Source organism: Megalopta genalis, chromosome 2, assembly GCF_051020955.1.
Source record: "Megalopta genalis isolate 19385.01 chromosome 2, iyMegGena1_principal, whole genome shotgun sequence".
NCBI classification, from domain to species: Eukaryota; Metazoa; Arthropoda; class Insecta; order Hymenoptera; family Halictidae; genus Megalopta; species Megalopta genalis.
Window position 1 is genome coordinate 4,276,742 of NC_135014.1, and position 20,144 is coordinate 4,296,885.

The 20,144-nt window shown below is 31.8% G+C and overlaps 4 protein-coding genes and 1 long non-coding RNA gene across 9 annotated transcripts; 3 read left to right on the forward strand and 2 right to left on the reverse strand.

Moving 5' to 3' along the window:
• Nucleotides 1-168: 168 nt before the first annotated feature.
• LOC117228084 (uncharacterized) lies at nt 169-4,953 on the forward strand. 3 transcript variants are annotated; one of them, XM_076528707.1, is made up of 8 exons: nt 169-597; nt 659-775; nt 1,114-1,176; nt 1,248-1,385; nt 1,450-1,611; nt 1,680-1,977; nt 2,064-2,236; nt 2,310-4,953. In XM_076528707.1, exons 2-8 carry the CDS (start codon nt 728-730, stop codon nt 3,432-3,434), a joined length of 2,007 nt encoding a protein of 668 aa, XP_076384822.1. In that variant the 5' UTR covers nt 169-597; nt 659-727; the 3' UTR covers nt 3,435-4,953. The 3 variants fall into 3 exon arrangements, with proteins under 3 accessions (XP_076384822.1, XP_033339638.2, XP_076384823.1); XM_033483747.2 differs by having other exon boundaries at nt 169-531; XM_076528708.1 differs by having other exon boundaries at nt 369-775; nt 2,064-2,224.
• Nucleotides 3,913-11,288, reverse strand: LOC117228081 (Dachs ligand with SH3s). Of its 3 annotated transcripts, none has more exons than XM_076528717.1 (7): nt 9,386-9,527; nt 8,870-9,105; nt 8,307-8,681; nt 7,957-8,227; nt 7,496-7,888; nt 7,267-7,392; nt 3,913-7,028 (listed from the first exon to the last, which is right to left on the reverse strand). In XM_076528717.1, exons 1-5 carry the CDS (start codon nt 9,525-9,527, stop codon nt 7,617-7,619), a joined length of 1,296 nt encoding a protein of 431 aa, XP_076384832.1. In that variant the 3' UTR covers nt 3,913-7,028; nt 7,267-7,392; nt 7,496-7,616. The 3 variants fall into 3 exon arrangements, with proteins under 3 accessions (XP_076384832.1, XP_076384831.1, XP_076384833.1); XM_076528716.1 differs by having other exon boundaries at nt 7,267-7,424; XM_076528718.1 differs by lacking the exons at nt 3,913-7,028; nt 9,386-9,527 and adding exons at nt 9,550-9,665; nt 11,171-11,288 and having other exon boundaries at nt 7,122-7,424.
• Nucleotides 5,535-7,476, forward strand: LOC117228079 (uncharacterized). The gene is given in 5 exon segments (XM_076519429.1): nt 5,535-5,604; nt 5,713-6,024; nt 6,227-6,857; nt 6,937-7,138; nt 7,236-7,476. Coding segments are annotated over 5 exon segments (1,404 nt in total). The 3' UTR covers nt 7,425-7,476.
• Nucleotides 9,603-10,395, forward strand: LOC143263864 (uncharacterized). The gene is made up of 2 exons (XR_013037213.1): nt 9,603-9,738; nt 9,861-10,395. It is a non-coding gene; the product is annotated as an uncharacterized LOC143263864 (long non-coding RNA).
• Nucleotides 10,408-20,121, reverse strand: LOC117228018 (uncharacterized). Its single transcript, XM_076528706.1, has 3 exons — nt 17,015-20,121; nt 16,652-16,884; nt 10,408-15,170 (listed from the first exon to the last, which is right to left on the reverse strand). Exons 1-3 carry the CDS (start codon nt 18,110-18,112, stop codon nt 14,360-14,362), a joined length of 2,142 nt encoding a protein of 713 aa, XP_076384821.1. The 5' UTR covers nt 18,113-20,121; the 3' UTR covers nt 10,408-14,359.
• Between the last annotated feature and the right edge of the window lie 23 nt (nt 20,122-20,144).

Below are 20,144 nucleotides of genomic sequence, written 5' to 3' on the forward strand. Positions count from 1 at the left end.
TTATTAACTTCAAATTATTTATTTCGATGCTTCCTGTGTACATCTTACGTTACTAACAAGAATAATTTTAAACTTATTATCTATTAACAGCGATAAAATTATTGTATATATTCCATGCAGTTTGGTTGTTTTAAATGGGCGCAATTAATTGATAGAAAATACAAAGGAATTGCTAACATTTGAACAAAGGAGATATCGTTTATATGTACAATTTAATACGCTACAATTATATGAAAAGTACTCTATACTTTTGAGCGATACATAGTCGTGTATGTATCTACATATCAATAATATAAAAACAACAAAGCTTATTGTTTAACGTTAACACGTCATTGTTTTGCTCGTTAAGATACGTACATTTGCATGGACAGATCACACACCACTTATTTCTGCTACATGTGCACTTTATATATACATGTATATGTATCCTGTTGTGCGTATGCACCAGTGTGTATGCATGTACTCCTGCCACAATAATTTAGCTCGTAGTACTATGTACATATGTACATATACTGGACAACTTCGTAGTGTGTAAGTGTTGACGCCAATGTTAGCCGTAATTGTTTGTCATCATACCTTTTCGAAATGTAAACGATAGTAAGTAATTGTATGCTGTGAGAGTTATACATTTTTCATGATTCGAAATGATCGTGTGCAGGTGCAAACTCACAATGAATTGACGTCCACGATTATATGTCAAGTTCAATTAAATGTCAAATATTAAAGCATGGATGTTGCGGATAATGCCGATGGATCTTTAGATCCTCGTATACAGGTGATTATCTGTAATGACGCATCTTCTATTTATATGTTTCTGATATTTGTAAGTCTGTTTTTGATAACAGTATAACTGTAATCGTTTATATATGTAAAAAAAATATAATTACTATTTGCGATGATGATGCCTAACACAGCCTGGTACCATGTTCCACTTTGCTTTCACTTCTCCTTCATTGAAAAATTTGTTTTATATAGAAGATGTGTCGATTAACAATATCAAATTAAAAAAGAATAATTATGATTAAATTAATATCTTTCTTAATGAATACATTTCCATATAATTATTTGTCATAGCGTATTCAGTTTTATAAACAATAAATAAATACATTGTAGATCGAGCTGGAGAACTTGAATGATGCGACAGATGACATAAATAAACTTGAAACAGAATTAAATGTAAGTTATTTTATTGAAAAACTACTATTGAAAAATTACTAATATGAATATAAAATATATTTTTTGTTTAGGAAGCTCATACTGCATTTAGGCAGTTATTGTCCGAAACCACAAAGAGATTAAAGGATATCATAAACAAAGTAGGAAACAGTTGTGTTGAAAAAACAAGATGTTATTATGATGCACTTGAAGTTGCACGTCGTGCTCAGGTAAAAAAATATTTGACAAATTTTGGTGAAATGTCAAAATTACTTGTATAAAATAATTATATAGGTACAATGTCAACAACAAGCTCAATTATTTCAAAGAGCAAACGAAATTCATGCAGCAGCAAAAGAAACTGTAGCTGTAGCTGAAAGCAGATTTATGTCGCATCAACATGAATGGAATTTTGACCAGGCATGGCAAGATATGTTAAACCATGCAACTCTTAAAGTAAGTTGAATACAAAATGTAGAATCCATATAGCGTGTCTGACCCTAGTTTAATGTATCTTTATTCAGGTAATGGATGCAGAGAATCAGAAAGCAGAATGCGCTAGAGAGCATCATAGACGAGCAATACTGTTTCATGATGCTGAGAAAAGATTACTGCAATTAGAAGAAAAACATCATCGTGCTATAATAAAAGCACGACCGTACTTTGAAGTGAAAGCTCAATGTGATCAAATGTTAGAAACACAAAAAGAGAGAGTTGAATGTATACAGAAAGCAATACAAGTCGCAAAAACTAATTATGCCACAAGTTTGCATAGATTAGAAGAAATTAGTAATCAAATACATCAACAACGGCGAGATAATGGTATTATTATTACTATTATTATTAAGATTAACTGGATTAGTAATTGTTTTCAAGTGTGTTATTCATGTTATTTCTTTTTGTTTTAGATTTTATAGCTAATGGTCCTCGAGAACCGGGTGTTGGTGCGGAACTAGTTAGTCCACAAAAATCTCTAAACTATGATATAGAATTTAATCAACTAAATGACAATAGAATAAAAGATATTACGACCCATCATCTTAATAAGTGTGATAGAGTCCAAGAATATGTTAGTAAAATAGTCCGTAACTTTTTGGTTTAATTTTAATATAATTTAGTTGTCGAGAAAATTAACAGATTTTATTGTATTACAGAATGCTTGCCAATTGCAAGAAGATACAGAACATCTCGGGAAAAGATCAGTCGATGGAAGCGAAACAATATCTTCACAGTGGGAATTAGAACTACAGGCTAACATGAAAAAACTGAGCAATTTGTCTCTCGAAAATCCTGATGACACCGACAGTAAGAAATTACGATTTTATAATGAAGACAATACAAAATCAAATAATTTTACATCAGGATTAAATAGTAATTTTTCACAGACAAGAGAACTGTCTATACATAGTTTAAATCAGTTTCAAAAATTATTAAAGAATCTACAGGCTTTAAAAAATCCATTGGCCAATATATCTTTACCATCATCTGCTGAAGGATCAAATACAGCAAAAGATCCAACTGTTGACTCTGCGGTATTAAACAAACGCAAATTTAATTTTAAAGATAGTATATCGAAATCGTTAAGTAATAGTCCAATAAAAATGAATCTAATCAGATTAGGGTCAACGTCCTCTGGAGGTGTGGAAAGTACAACAAAATATGTGCCAAATAAAAACTCCAAATTTGGCTTTAATAATAACAAACTGGAAAGCAATAGTGACATTAATTTATCTTTGAATCATGATATCAGTTCCGTAGGAAAATATCAAAGCATGAGTGATATTTTAGATAATAAGACTGATGATCTTGAATTAAATAAACAAATTTCAAATTTTAAATATACTGACGCTCATAAGCATGATATATATACTGCAAAAAACTTAAATAGTGCACAACTGAATACACACAATAAGATGGACTTACAATTACAGGAAGAAGTAGTATCGATAAAGAAGTGGTTTAAATCTAATTCTTTGCAATTTTTATCTCATAGTGCCAGTTCATCCTCAGTAAACTTAAAACAAATCACTAATGATTGTAACAATCATTTGACTACTAAAGGGGCAACAACAAAAACACCAAATGAGCTACCATTGCTACTGTTGCTTGATAAACAACATTTGTTAACAAATGGTAAAGGCAAAAGTTGTAGTATGATTAATTTAAATGATAAACACAACCGTGTGTTACTAGACAATTTACATTTAACTAATATTAGACCTTTGAGTATTGAAAACTTGACAAACTTTGAAAATAATGTATATTCCGAAATTTCTTAATAAGAATTAAAAGGTTACAATCAAATACAAAAGAAATGTGATAATCTGTATAATAAACTTAACACGTGATCATTCTGGAAAAATTGATAGGTCATCGTGGATAAATATCATTACTTTAATTTTGCAGATATGGTTCACGCTATACTTTCTTCAGTGATGTAAGAACTAAATAGTATTAATTTTACAAACGTTTCCTGCCAAATAGGTATAAATTTTACATCAATAGCATAAAATAAACTAATAAAAAAGATTAATTATTTAGTAACCATTTTGTAAAAAAGTATTGCTAATTTACAATTTGTTTCTTATTAGTTTTTTATGTACAAAGAACTCTGCAATTTACATTACACACTTTTATGAAAATGTCGCATACTATAACGATTTATGCGTGGCATTTTTCTGAAAAAAGAGAAACGTATAAGATTACATAAATAATATTTTGCTATGTTTCTTGTAATGTCTTATTGAAACTACTTACTTCAGTAAAGAACTCGCTATTGATAATTTTGTATGTATTATGTTGACTTTAGATCTTGCCAATTGCCTGATATTCTGTATGTATGCATATCAGACATTACGCTTCGGTGAGGCCTATTATATTCTTAAAGCTTCTTACATCGATATTGTATTACCAAAATATTGTTATTGATAAATGATTTGTACTATCATCTATTTTCTATGTAATGCTACCGTATTGTAGTTTAAGTGGGAATATAGTTGATTGATCTTGTTTGTTGCAACGTTTTACAATAGTTTTGAAATCTTTTTATACACTTGAATAATTCTCGAATATTGTGTCGCAATGTTACTAACAAATTTGTTCAATTTGAAAATTCTGATTTTAATGAAACTGTGTAGTGCTTAATAATGTATGTATGTACTAAACATATTTTTTTATTTCCGTAAAACAATTTTATTTGTGTCAACTTTTACGTTGAAATATAATTTTTTCTTTTCGAAAATTGTCTTCTACTGCACAAGAACAAATAATACATACATGTAAACAATTCACATATTTAAGATACTGCTTCATCTTGTACCATATATTATAAAGTTCAAAAAATTAAAATGTAGAAAGTCCGTTTTAGTACATCTGGAATTTCATTAAAATCACAATTTCCAAACCGTATGTCTCGTTCTGTATATTAATACTTTCGTACTCATTAGTAAATACTCGCCATAAAAGTTTTTTAAAATTGTTAAATTATTCTTTCCGTCAATGGACGAAAACGAAAACAAATGAATCTAAGATCTACGTTCGAGAAGCTATATGAATAAAGTTCTAAAAGCATAAATAAAAATAGTGACATTACTATATGAAGATTCTAATCTACAGTTTTTGATGGATTTTCAAATATTTGAAGGTATCAGAATGTGACAAAAAATACATGTGTCAAAATGGTTCCTCAAATGTAGTTGAAAAATCGTACGTATCGAAGTTTATCTCGTTGATGAACGAAAAACATTGTTAAATAAATTATAGCAAACCGAAAATATATAAGGATTTTTGTTAATGAAATTATGAAAACGATTTATTTATATACGCATTCCTAGAATCTACTTTAAACTCTAACTTAAAATATACATATTATACTGGAAATTATTCACAAAACTATTGGAATGCAGAATGTTCAAGAACCTTGACAAAAATAACTTGTGAGCAGTTGACATTTATATGATATTATATTTGGTAATTACTTCTGATTTTCTTCTTCTCTAATCATACTAAATAACAATTTATTAATGAGACGATTTTTCATTGTTATAAACATGCCATTATGGTTTCGTATTAAATCTTTTTAAACGAAAAAAAGTATTTTCCTTAATTTCCCTTCCCACAAGAATATCTACCAATGATATTTACTTTTTACATGCATGATACTCTGATTGTCATACAGCTTTTGAAAGCAATGTATTCACATATTTAAATTCATATCTAGAGTCTGTGTTAAAATTGTTCAAGCTATAACAACGATAGGTGGAGTACAATGGCTACATTTTGCAGCAATAATAATATATTCTGACAAAGCAACATAGACAATTGTCAAAGATTATCATTAAAGAGACACAAGACTTGACTTAGGACTTGAAAAAAAGAAAATGGAAAAAGAGAATTATCGGGTTAACAAACTATACTACAATCCTACACAGTTTCCGAACAAGGTACGTGGTAGAGTACTTCAAATACATAAGATTCAATGTTGAATAGCTTTTAAATAATTCAAATATTTTATAATTTATGTAGTTACTTAACTAAGATTAGATAAGAAATTCTAAGAACAATTTGACGAATATAATAATAGCTTAATAGAATATTTTTAGCATGCTGAATCGAAAGAATTAAATGATGAAAGAAGAGTACAAGAGGAGAAATACTGTAGAATTAGAATGGTTAATGATGAAAAAAAGGGAAATGAAAAGAAAGATTGTGAAGGAAAATATTTAGAACAACCAAATACAATACTTGGACTTTGTGCTATTTGTCATCTTGCAGCTGGAAACATAAACTCTGCTTTTCATCAAAATATTCCTTGTTCTGCAGAGCACATTCTGTGCCAATACTGTATTCAACAATTTACTATTCCATCAGGTGGGTTAAAGTAGACTTTTGCAAAACCTATTGCAATTATATAGTCTTTTATTATATTAATTCGATTCCTAATATATATATATATATATATATATATACGTATTTGTACGTATATATATAAAATCTAAATTGTCTAAATAAGTCTTAAGAGAACTTATAAATACAAGGTATAGAAATTTCAGATTATGATTGCATATTACAGATTCAGGTTGTATTCTTTGTCAAGTGCAATTACAAAATGAGAATCTAAGTTTATCTCAAGAGAGCAATACTAGTTTAAATTCCATATATATTTGTCCAAGAAAAATGCAAGCTCCGCGTCAACAACCAGAGTGTCATGTTAGGTATCATCAATCTGAACAAGCTTATGTTAAGTCTAGAAATCAAAATTATTCGACACCAGTAACGAATACAGAAAAGAGTACATGTGGATGTCGCAATGTCGACGATTCTGAAGATAGTACTGATGGCGAGCGAGATAAAGATCAAAACAATATTCGAGAAGAAAGAGACATCAATGATAGTAAACAAAAACAACATAGTTATTGTAATCTATACAAAAAAGGAAATCCAGAATTGTATACATCTGAGACTAAACTTAATGGACAAATTACAGCAGAATGCTCTCGCAGACCAATCCGATGTCCACGAATCGATTGCGCTATAAATGTTGCTTTTTCAGCATTAACACATCATTTTATTTTTGATCATCCAGAAGTACCCATTTTGAATGTGGAGCCAGGCATTAAAAGTACACTGATTGTTAGTTTTAAGGCTTTATCTGTAAATTCTAGTCGATGTCTAGCCCTTCTTTTAGTTTCCAATAAACTCCCGTAAGTATATCTTATTCTTTTCTAAAATGTGATACAGCTTAATATCGTATGTATTCCTTCGATATATCTTCATAATAAGAGATCCTGTTGCAAGACTATTTAACAGTAGTCAGATTAATCCAAAGTTTCGGAACCGATTGCCATTATCAGTACTAGCTGCTCGATTACGTTCTACAGATCAATGTAACAAAATTAATCACTGTGAGAATAGCATAATTATTGCCTGGGTTGCTGGATTAGATATTGGAAACACTACAGAGAAACTGCTTTGTAGCATTCAGGTATATTCATCAAACATATTCAATTAGACATATAGTTAAATCTATATACATGATATATAATATGAATATAATAAAAAATATGCTATTTCCACAACAGGCTGTAGATAAGTTTGATACTGAAGGCTTACGTTCCCTGACATATACAGGTCCAGTGAATTCATTAAGAACAGCCCAATGTCCTCGAGATATTTTGTCAACAGGTGATTGTATAGTCCTGCACGAAGGTCTCCTTTGTCACATTACATCCGATTGTGCTACACTCAATGTTAATGTTACTGTACATTAACTATATTATCGAAAAACACAAATGAAAAAGTTAATAAAATTTTTACTAATAATGTTAGTAAAAATACTTACATAGAAATAATTCTCATGTATCCATGTGGCTGAGTATTGTTTAAAATGCAGTATTATATAAAAGTACTTTATTAGTTGAATATATGCAAAAAGTGCAAGATACATAAGATTATAGTTTGTATCATAAGCTTGTCATAGCAGGAGGACGGGCATATGCTTTTGGAATGAAACCATATTTGCGTGTCTTAGGTGCATATGCCCATAACCAACCATCCACAGTTTGATTTCCCAAATCTGCATAAATCCAATCAGCTCTTCTTACTGACAAATCATCTGGCGCCTGCGCCTTATAATCATAAAGTACAACTAATTCTGTTCCGTTTGTTTCATCTCGAAAATCTCGTAAACCTTTTTGTTGCAATGACTCATTCCCTGGTATATTATTACCTTTCCCTGTATAATGTTTCCAATACAAAAATTCAATTCAATTCTCACTTTGATCTATTAGAAATTAAACTTACCTAAGCTATGTGTTTCTGCAGATGTTGTAGCTGCAGTAGTAGTAGTGGTAGTTGTACTAGTTGTTGTTGCATAAGAATGAAGAACATGTCCTGGATATACAAATCCAGATGGTACAAATCCTTCATTGCCATCACAGTGTCTAAGTACCCAGAACCAGTCAGGATCATCACGATTGAGCACAGTTACAAATTCTCCTCTTTCTACACTAACATCATTTTCATCTCTAGCGACAAAAGTATAAAGTACAATATATCTTCCAGCTGATGGATCCTATGACATATTTATAAAATTTTTGTTCATCCAATGTATTTACGTTATAGATATGAATTTAAAATATTTGTATATTTACTTTAAAGAAAGGGTGCACATCGGGCTGAGAAGATATAGTTTGAATAGAATTTTGAGATTGTGTAATATTAGATCTATTAACATTTGTATCAGCAGTAGTCACATTACGAGCATAACTTTCACAGTCTGATGCAGATCCTGTGTCAGTTTGTTGTGCATCAACTGTTTGCGAACGACCTGTACCAGCAAAATCACAATCAGTCTCATTAGACCTTGGTAGTTTCTTTTTCACATTGTTCATAAGAGTAGCAAGTGTTAATTCAGCAAGCTGCGATGTGTAAGGTGCACAATATGAATGTGGTACAAAGCCTTCCATACGAGTATCAGCTGCTATTACATACACCCAATCATTCTCTCTATACAAAACATTTACAACCTAGAATATGCAGAAAATGAACAAAACAACACCATCAAAAAATGCATTTTACATTTATAATATTAAACAGAATGAAATTAAATATAGTTTTATAAAACATAAAGTGAATATAAAAATATGTAATAAAGGAACCATATAAAAAGTTATTTACATTTCTTTTAAGCAATGTAGAATAAAAAGCTGCTAACCTGGCCACGTTTCACTTGGAGCTCATCGTCAACACAAGGCGTAAAGTCATGGACAATGACCATTTTACTATCTGGTGAAAGTCCATTTTCTTTTTCAATACCTACTCTAACTAAAGTTTCAATACTAGCACTTCCTGTTATACGACCAGGCGGCAATGGTACTTTGGTTCCTAAACCCAAACCTGTACCACCTCCTCCAACACAATCTTTTTCCAAATTAAAATTATGTACTCCAGCTATATTGCAGAAAATTATTTAAATTACACAATTTGTACTATTTTTATTCTTTTTCCTATGAAATACGTCTCATTTTTAAACAAAGATTTTAAAAGAGGTAACTTTCAAGATCTTTCACAGCGAAAAGAACTGTTATAATACTTTCTGCTATAAGATAAAAATAAATGTGTAGCTTTTTGCTGAAAATATAACTGTAGTTTTACAATATCTTCAAAGTTTTTACCTACAAATAAAACCTTGTCATTTCGAATTGAGTACTTTTTGTTTAACATTTCTTACTTTTTGCAATGTATAAAAGTTGTGGAGACTTTGAAATCTTGATCTTATTTTTAAAAAGATGATAATAGAAACATGAATTACACAACATACGTAATGGTACGGAAAGATTAAGTATATGCGACAGTAAGTTCAGTAAAAACATAGAACGTTGATTTTCTACTCACGTTTCTTTTTCTTTCCTCGCCGTATACGCACTGGACATAAAAAAGCCATTCTTTTCCCTCAATGTTGCGTTAAAATCACACTTCCAAAACATGAATCGTTAAATGTCAAAAATTCACTGAGGCCAGGCACAGCATAACAGAAGTACACATATTAAACATGCTAATAAATGTTGTACAAATCTTCTGTGTGTAAGTAGTAAAGTTTAAGTAAAAGTATTTAAGATATTTTACATCGAAGAATATAAATATACTAAGAGTATAACGGTAAAGTCTCGAACCAGAAATCTAATTAGTCTTTCGTTCTCCTAAAGGATTTTGGATGAAACTGGAATTCAGGCACTTATAGTGGTGAATGCAACAGGTAGACGGCGCTTTAGCGATACACGAATGTAATGCAGGTAGACTTATTTCGTGTGATTGCATGTGTGTGTACGACGATATATCATATAAAATGTACAATCACACGAGTTAACTTGTATGTAGTTCGATAATATCTCTTCGTTTTTAGTTTAAAATATCCTTCTACTAACAATGCAAAATCACAATTAAAAAAAAGAAAATCTTAAAGATATTTAAATTAAATATCATGTAATTCAGAGTTTCTGAATCTCGAAACGAATCAGTATATGTATTAAAAATAATTAATTATGTAATTTTAGGTAACATATATACAAAGATTATACTTAATTACTTATCTATGATAGAAACTTATGGACACGGGGCCGCAAATTTATTCAACGAAAGTAAAACAATGCGAGAAAGAAAAATAAAAAAATACGATTGTCACACATGTATAATATACGAATAACATTTTTTTTCTTTAAATATACACTATCAATGCAATAATATGGAAAAATGTTATTTAATCGAAATGTCGTTTATTATCTCAATTAATATAAATGACGATAATAGCCTTATCTATAACAGTTTCCGTCATATACATTTAACAATGAGTATTTTTTTGGAAAATAATTATATGTATGTACATTTACTCTACAATTATACCAAAGATCAATCAGATCGCTACTGGAACTACTTAATATCCATTGTTATATATATCGATCCATAAATAATATGGAATTCGTCGTTCGAATATAAATATTCGATCATACAAAATTCAGGATAACGTTCAAGCGATTAGAAAATTGTTTATTTTTAAATCGTTCTAAACCGCTCCATCGTTTTATCGTTATCATTAGAGAATATCCAAAAATTCAACGCTATATAAGTACGTTATCAGGATCATGGTCTTACAGGTTCTTGAGATTCTAATGGTAAAACATTTTCAAAATTCTTATAACTAGAATTTAGAGTACCGGAGAAGTCGTCCATATATCCGTTTCTTTCTTTTCTTTTTTTTTGTAAAATATACAAAGTTCAAATGAAAGGTTAAATTTTGTACTTTCATATTGCACTTGTTTTATATTATTTTTAATGACACGCTTCATTTCTTAAAAATATTTCTGTGTTATTATGAAACACATTTATTCTAAACCTATTATGCCATTAATCGTGGAACAAGTGTGTTCATAATTAAGAAAATAAACTATTGATAGTAGCTCGAGAGGATTGTAAACCCTTACCTCTCTTGAACTCACTAGATCGATAGAAATATACGTACCACGTCCCCGGTAATTTTTTTCCTTATTTATCTCATTGATGAATTAAATTTATGACAATTCAAACACAGGTCTCGAACCGTATTAGGAAGAACGACTATTACTTACACAACTCTGTCGAGACCAATGGCACGCTATTTATTCATACATAAATTCATATACGAAGCAGCGTATTGAAATCATCTAATTATATGAAACTATTCGCATCGAACGATCCTTTATTGCGTAACAAACGACTTATCAATAGTTTATTTTCTTGAATTTCGAGCCATGAACGCGACCGAAGAAACAAGATTTCGAAACTCGTTCGATTAGGATTTCATACTTCTATTTGCAACACAAATAAAGAAACCTATTATAGCCTACTACTCGAAATGAAAATCGAACGAGTTCTTAAACATTAATTATACGCATGTCAAATGCGCTTCAAATATTGAATGTACATTCAACGTACACAATAGTCACATTAGCTACTGCCCACGACTCTTCTTTTTTTCCAAAGTTAAAATAAATACATTATAACAACAACGATTTCCTCTTATTTACGAAACACTCGGTAACATTGTTTTGATGAATCATCTTAATCAAGTAAAAGCCAATTAGCGAATTGTTATTTATTCGAACGAACGAAATCCACATCAAGACGTCGCATATCATGACAAAAATGTTAATAAAGTCAGACGTCGCATATTGTGTATTTATTTGTAATTTCCCATTTTAACTTAGTACATCACCCATTCAAAATTAAAATACATCTTTAGTCATGGCAGTTACATGATCTCATTGAAACTTCATTTGCAGATCTCAAATATATTGAAAAAAAAAACCGAGCTTTATGCAATTCATATATGTTACTATTTTACGACGTACTCTAGATATCTGTAATAAACTGAGTGTATGAAAATCATAAATTATTACATTCTTAACCGTAGGTGGGATGCTTATAATATTACAACAATATGATGTAACGTATATATGTCATATGTATTGACCAAATATTATACGAAGTATAATAGTGAATGCATTTATCCTATATAATCCATTATATCATACACCTTCAATTTCTTCATCTAACAGATTGCTTTGAAAATTTATCGTTCATTTTTATTTAAAAAGCTAGTGTTGCGAATAATAAAATTGAAAATGGAAATTTCTTATGTCTTGTGCTTTGATGTGATACAAGAATTACTGGCACTCTTGTTATGTTAGAAAAATGTATATGATAAGAGATCTTCGAAGCAGTCTCGAAATATATGTGTATGTATGTTTCAAATACACAAATGTATAACTAACTGGTTTTACTATAGTATGTAAATATGTGTAGGATTTATATCGTATTTCTAATATGTACCAATACAAAAAGCTTTTGAAGCTTATAAAACAACCTTTCCAATATACTTTAAATTGTTCAAATACTTTATCCACATGGAATTTTTAATTATATTTCCACAAAAACAATATCATAATTATTTGATATACAATTTTTCAAAAACTGTACTCAAATAGAAGGAATTCACGTTTAGATTATACTAATTTCACATATTGCAAGATTAAAAAAGCAAAACAATGACAAAAAATTTAACAAAATAAAGGAGTACATGAAATTAAAAAAAAAAAGAAGTGAAAGTTAGAAAAGTGTGTTCGAGATATATACAAATATGTACGTTAGTTAAATATTTATATATATCTTCATGTTTATGTTGTCTTACTCTTAAACATCTAGTGCGTATCTAGGTATATCTCTAAATCAGTGTTGATTTTTCATAAATATTTCAAAAAATGTATTTTCTATTATTGCATGTACACACCATAATAATGAGCAGAAAGAATAATAGTAGTCAATAAAAGGTAAAATTGTGCTTATAATTTTGCTCCATAATCCCCTAGGAATATCAATTATACATTATTATCATAAAACAATTTCCAATCATGTAAAATTATTTTCAATAAATCACATTTAAAATTTCACGACCCACAGGGTTAAATATTTTCCAAATAGTAAATACAACTAAAATGATATGTAGATACTATGTCTCAAATAAATAGTAATACCAAAAAGGATAATAATTCTATGTAACCACCTCATTACGGCAATTTTATACTCTATAGTATTTTTGCCGAAAAATTAAAAATCATTACAAAATAATTATTATTTAGGGATATTATACAATATTGCAAAAAAGAAACAAAAAAAGTACACATATCGCGATTCCGTGCGCCTTTAATAAAATAACATTCATCCCATTCTTATTCCAGCTGTTCACAGTACAATAAATTTACTTGTAAGAAATTGAAATTAGCTACATGTCACAAAATAATATAAGAATTATTCAATATACAAGAAATCAATAAGTTAAATTTTAATAATTAATTAAATTTATTTAACTATATAATTATATATGTATAATTATAATACAATTTAATTATATAATTAATTAAATTTATTTAATTAATTATTATAATTATTCGATGAATTGAGTTTATTAGCGAGAAATACAATTTCATTTGTATTTGACGCTGTAAACATAAAAACAAAACATAATCACGGTGTTTAATATTATGGTATAGTACGAACTGCTGAAATACACCTAGATTTATGCTTAGAACATTCCTAATATAACAATATAGCACCTAAAGGTTTTTTGTACTTTAGCAATATTTTGCATGATAATGCTATTAATATAAACATACACCTATGATACTTGAATGTATTTACATTATGCAATCATGACTATAAAAAGTAAATGGAAAGCAATCTAATCTCTTATTTCCTGACCATCGTTTAATTGTCTAATTAAACAAGTGATCATAAAAATCTTTGTGGTGGGCATATTTAATATGCATGAAAAACTTATTTAATGATCGTTTAAGTATAACTATTAAATGGCATGGTAAATTCTGGTTAACTTATGTTGCTTTTCCATATATTACAATATCTACATTCGATTTTAGTTAAAAATCGATACAATGAAATATGATTACAATAAAAATTTGAAATTAAATTTTACAATGTTGAAGGCTTTCTATGTATCACATAAACCTAAACAGATTTTTATTCATTTAGAATTTTATCATTATTATTAGATCTAATACTAAATTTAATGCACGCCTATCTGGCCAAAAGATAAGCGATGCAAAAAATTGCTGAGCAGTTTTGTATTAAATAATTTAAAAAACTCTAATCATTGATTTTATTCTTTACTAACTGCTAGAACAACAGGTTCAGACTCTTTATCATTTGAAGGTATTATAGCTTCCGTTGCTTCACTACCTTCTGTACTGTCTGCTGCGCTTGCATTTGCTGGTTCCTCCTTTTTATCATCACAATTAGATTGTAGTTGCTGTTGCATTTGTAATTGATTGCGCAATCGAGATATTTCGCGGGCATCCGAACGCCGATGACGTCGCAACTGTGCATTCTCTGAAACTATACGCCGTGCTAGCTCCAGGACATCTTGCGGTACTTCTAAAGCCACTAGTCTATCTTCTAAATCTATTGCTGTTGTTCCTTCTGAGTCAGAATCACTTTCCAGTGCAGAGTTACCAATGTCTGTTGAAGGTGGTTCTATGTTCACTGTTGAAGATGTTACTGCAGTACTACTCTCTTCTTCTTCACCGACATCATTTTTAGTTATCTGTGGCAATTCTTTCTGATTGCTTTCAGATGTATATGAAGGGAATGCAGAATAAGTGCCAACATTAGGTCCAGAACTAGGAGACCTAGGAGTTTTCTCAAGTTTCACACTGTCTGATGGAGGTTCTTTCTTCTCATTAGGGCTTGATAAGTGATGATTATAACGTTTGTGTTCATGGTGATGCCGTCGTTGATGGTGGGCAGATGGTGGAAGTACTACAGGCACTGATGGTGCAGGTATAGGTGCTAAGGCTACATTTGGTTGAAAATGTGGTTCAAAACGTTTACATTCAGAGAGTGGAACCACACGTTCTGGATGTTGCAATACAGGTGGACCTCGGCTTAGATATGCAGGCACCAACGATGGGCTGTTCACAGAAAACATCATATATTTATATTATACAACTTATTGTGTTCTTACTTTAAACGTACAGTCGCGTCAGTATTTATGTTGACACCTTCAAGCCAAACTATTAGTATTACTCTAGATTTTTCAATTAAAAATGTAATTCTTGAATTATTCTTGCTTTTTTTATTAAAATATTAGGTTTGTAGTTAGTTATTTGTATGTTTTCATATCTAAAGAAGTTTAAATGATATATTTTGTGTATACACAATTCTGAAGAAAAAATTCTAGAAGAAAAAAACAAAAATTCTGAAAGTTAGAGAATTGAGTGCAACCAGTACAAATTTATAATTGTCCAGCAAATGACGAATCTTTGAAAAATATTGCTATGAACTTCAGCATTTCGAGAGAAGGTGTAAGAAAGATATTTAAAAAAATAAATATTGCTAGATGACCAACAAATTTAACTAGAACTGGAAGAAGGAGGAATTAGTCAAGACAGATTAAATAGTTCGAGAAGTTAAAAAAAATCCATTTTTTAGTGTCAGAGAATTGAAAGAAAATTTATGTTTGCCCATTAGAATTACACAAATAAAATCTCATATAAATGAAGGCAATCTGCATGACCGTATATCACGGAAAAGGCCATATATTTCAAAAATCGATGCTGCAAAGCATTTAAAATTTGCTCAGATATATTCTAAAAAGCCAATTTCTTTCTGAAAAACAGTTATTTGAAATGATGAACCAAAATTTGAAATGAAGTCAAATAAAAGACAATATGTATGGAGGAAAGTAGGAAATGCGTTTAAACCAACTCTTATAACTCCAACCATGAAACAATAATAATTGAAGGGAAACTGACTCTGACTCCAAGTATGTTGAATTATTATAGGAGATTTTGTTTTCTTCTATGCATAAATGCAACAAAGCACACCTCAAGGATTATAAAAGAACTTTTTGAAACCAAAAATCTAAATTTGCTTTCATGGCCACCTCAAAGCCCCGATCTGAAGCTGATCGAGCATTTGTGGGAGGAATTAGATCGTTGAATAATTGTAACTGAAAGATACATAAAATCAAAATTTATAAAAGCATTGAAGGAAAAATGGAATGAATTAAGCTCCACTGTGCTGAAAAAATTAATTAGAACTATACCAAGTCGCCTTTTAGAAATAGTAAGAGCCAAAGAATGTCAAACTTCATACTAAAAAAGTTATAATAATGTAAGATGTGCATTAAATTGCAATGTCAATGTCATACTTTCCATCTTCAGTTATATTAAACATTTTGCTGTTTTACACAATCTGTATAGGAATTAGTTTGCATTTCATGTACTTTCTTCTTTTTGTTAAACTTCAATAAACACATCTATACGATAAATAAGCTCTTACACTTATGCCATTGAAACTTTATTTTTTAACTATCATTTATAATAGAACCTTACGTGTCAACATAAATACTGATGCGAGTGTGTATATATATATTCAATGCTATCCTTACCTATCTTTATGCTTGCAAGTACTTGTAGTGTTCCAAGGTCGAAAAGCTGATGCCCCTCTAGCTGCTAATTCAAAAACTGCCCATTGCATTTGTAGATATGGATCAGTTGCATTAGCTACCTGTGATACAGGATGATATAAGCCTAAGCCACTTCCGTTATATATTCCTGGACATTCATCTCTTGTTACATCTCTTCTAATTCGTTTAGCCAATCTTTCTGAATCATGGCGCAACTGGAAAAGGATTCTTTATTTTCTTCTTCTATTCGTATTTTAATATACAATCAGTATTAATTAAGCAGTAAAATTGGAAAATTATATCAAATATAAATACTTGAAAGAAGTAATATGGAAAGTACAATACCTCTGATTTTCGTTTGGAACCCAATAACAGATGTTTTTCTTTTAATTCTCGAAATATATTGAGTGATTTATTATAATTGTCTTGTTCCCGTGAAAGTAATAGGTATGATCTCCAGTTTGCAGAATCAAAACCCCAATGACAAGTACGATTTTCGAGAGATCTATGAGCGTGTCTAACAAAACATTGAGGTGAAAATTGGCAGCCACATTCGATACATTCTATACATACTGAATCGTCAGATTCAAACAAACTTGCATCAAAAATGCCTTTACATTTCCCAAAACACTCGTGATATACTTTAAATTTGACAATAGCTTCCTTATTGGTATCACTTTTAGCAGACACGATCTTTTCTGTATTATCCTCGTTTGGACCAATTTTAGAGAGGTCACATGATTCTGTCCTTAAAAGCAAAGCACTGACAAGCCTTTCGGCATCTGTTTGAGTAATAAGGCCACAGGAAGGAGCATTACGGGGCAGAATTCCTGAATGTTTTAGTTCCTCTAACTGATCTCGTGTACATCGTGAGCAATAAATTTGTAATTCATCGCACACTTGATTGATCTGTTGAAGTGAGAAATCTTGCAGCACTGTATTCAAAATTTGTGGTAAACATAACCTCCTTTCACCTCCTACCACAAAACAAGATATCCTTTCACCCTCTAAAACAGTCTCGCATCTTTCGGAACAACTTTGATCGGGTGCAGTTAGAATTGGAATTTGAAATTCCAATTCTCTCTTCTCACAAACATTTTTCGAGCGCTCTAATTGAGGATCCTCGTCAGAATCTTCAAGCGGTTGATCCGTCCTGCGAACTTTACATGGGATAAGAGGTGTCACTGATAAATTATTATCTTTTTCAATATCTTTCGTAGAGACTTGCTCGGATGCTGAATCAATGACACAATTACTCGATCGACTCGAAGGGGAGTAACAAGGTGCCTGATCTTGTAATAGGCTCTTACAGTCCATACCAAGCAAAGCCGAGCTCGGACCCTGTAAGCTTTTCACAGCGGATAGCTGATATGTCTTTAAGACGGTCTTTAATTGCGGACTGTACGATTGACTGTTTGTATTGCCAGGCAATAAGGTCTCCATTATTCGTTTCGCGTGTACAAAGATTCAACAAGATAGCGAGCTCGTTCGTTGTATGAAATCTTCGAGACAGCTCCTGACATACCACGCTCTTTCGTACGAACCGTAACATAGGCGTATTTACACCTACAATATACAAAACCTACACGCGTTCACTTTGCACTACTTAATTCAACACTCGTGTCATTCATGTAGTCCACATTTACGATCACGGGGGATAAATAGCACTAGTGAGCAACCATACGATGTGTTCATCTCAGATGATGCACTGTTACATCCAGTCGCTTCTCCTTTGGCACGCGAGACGAGTATACGCTTAACCCGTTCATATGTCTTTCTCTAAGTCTGTTCCCCTTGCCGTAATATTATGTTCAACACAAAGATCCGACTATCTATTATCCACAGTCTATTGTCCATCGCAACGTCGCTTCCATGCACATGATAATTCGTACTTGCAGAACGAGTGTGTATACAGATATACTTAAACAAAAAAGAAAACGATATACCCGCCACTGTAAACGAACCTGCGGTCGAAACTGTTTTATTCCTTTCAATTTTACATTTGTTCACTTTGTTTGTTCGCGAATCCTTCTCTATAGTTCGCAATCAGTTCTTCTTCTCTTTTTGCTTCTCGTTGATTTTGTTTGCATATTTTTCCATCTATCGTCTTATTATGGTACAAGAAATCCCTCCGGTTATAAGTGTATCCATTGTTTCGCGATCTTCGTTATCACTGCCGTCGTTTCTATCGTCGCTGTTTTCGGTATTATCGTTACTACCGTCGCTACCGTCGCTATCACGATCGCCACCGCGACCGCCATTCGACCGTCACCGCCACCGCCGCCGCCGCCGCCACAGTTATTTCTACCACCACTGTCACTGCCGCCGCCGTCACAGTCACCGCCACCGTCGTCGTCGTCGTCGTCGTCGTCGTCGTCGTTGTCGTTGTCGTCGTTGTTGTCGACCTCACTGTCACTACCACCCGACACCACCGACACTATTGTCGTTCTTTATGGCGATGTACGAGTACAAATAAATAGTTAATTATACTATTTATTAAAGAAATCATGAAACCGATGACATGTTCGACTGATGAACATTATGAATGACATCGTCAGACAACGGATTGACTTAACACATCGCGACGAACTGACGTATCGATCGCACACGAACTCGGAAACGAAGAACCGCTCAAAAAGATACGCATATTTTTGGTCGCGTTGCACGCTGTTAGTCACAAACAACGCGGGGCCGCGTAAAATATCCATAAGTCGGCCATCCAATGTTAATACAACGTAATATTATAACACATCGAAACACCAGTGCGTTTTCGTAGCAAGACGTTTCGTCGATTGCATGCGTGTATTCGCCTTCCCTCCCTCCCTCCCTCCGCCCTTCCTCTCCCTCCACTAGTGTCTTTTTTTCTGGTACAAATACTTCACCTTGCTTTTTTTTGCACACATATACACATACACTATAATTCCATGCGTATGTAAACACAAGGAGGTGGCACAGGATCCTTAAAGCGGACGTATACCATTGTACACTTTTGTAAACGCACAGAGCATTATACTCTTAATTAGAGACAATTTTCTATTCGCATGTGTATACATGGAACCGCCTCTCTCGTTCATGTCTTTGGCATAGAACTATCGTAAATTTTGCGCGTCTTCGATCTCTTTCACAATTGTCACGTCGTCGATCGAAGTTCACTATACCCCTTTTTAACACTGCAACGTCCACCGAACTAGCATTATGCTTAGCCTCCTACCGTGCTTCCCTGTCTACTACTTTAGCAGCTTTGTCTCTATCGTATTCTCGTATCTATCAACCAGTGTGGCGGCACTCACACATAATACAACATACATGCGTACACATACATGCAGGTTACAGATCTCGCGTAACCACGCTCGCTTCCGAAAGATGTGGAATGGTTGAGTCTGCGTATCTACGGATCATTGCATAGTGTCGGCTGGTCGGACGACGACAGCACTGCTGGTGGTGATGGTGGTGGTGGCAACGGCTGACATGAGTA

Bases quoted from the DNA above. Each gene is read 5' to 3' on its own strand.
- LOC117228081 (XM_076528717.1), bottom strand. From the start codon at position 9,527: ATGTTTTTACTGAACTTACTGTCGCATATACTTAATCTTTCCGTACCA. The intron at 9,106-9,385 runs GTAAGAAATGTT...TCTGCAATATAG, and splicing joins ACTTTTATACATTGCAAAAA to CTGGAGTACATAATTTTAAT. The intron at 8,682-8,869 runs GTTAGCAGCTTT...TGCATATTCTAG, and splicing joins TCCAAGTGAAACGTGGCCAG to GTTGTAAATGTTTTGTATAG.
- LOC117228084 (XM_076528707.1), top strand. From the start codon at position 728: ATGGATGTTGCGGATAATGCCGATGGATCTTTAGATCCTCGTATACAG. The intron at 1,177-1,247 runs GTAAGTTATTTT...TTTTTTGTTTAG, and splicing joins AACTTGAAACAGAATTAAAT to GAAGCTCATACTGCATTTAG. The intron at 2,237-2,309 runs GTCCGTAACTTT...ATTGTATTACAG, and splicing joins AAGAATATGTTAGTAAAATA to AATGCTTGCCAATTGCAAGA.
- LOC117228018 (XM_076528706.1), bottom strand. From the start codon at position 18,112: ATGGAGACCTTATTGCCTGGCAATACAAACAGTCAATCGTACAGTCCG. The intron at 16,885-17,014 runs GTATTGTACTTT...ATCCTTTTCCAG, and splicing joins GTTCCAAACGAAAATCAGAG to TTGCGCCATGATTCAGAAAG. The intron at 15,171-16,651 runs GTAAGGATAGCA...TTCTGTGAACAG, and splicing joins ACTTGCAAGCATAAAGATAG to CCCATCGTTGGTGCCTGCAT.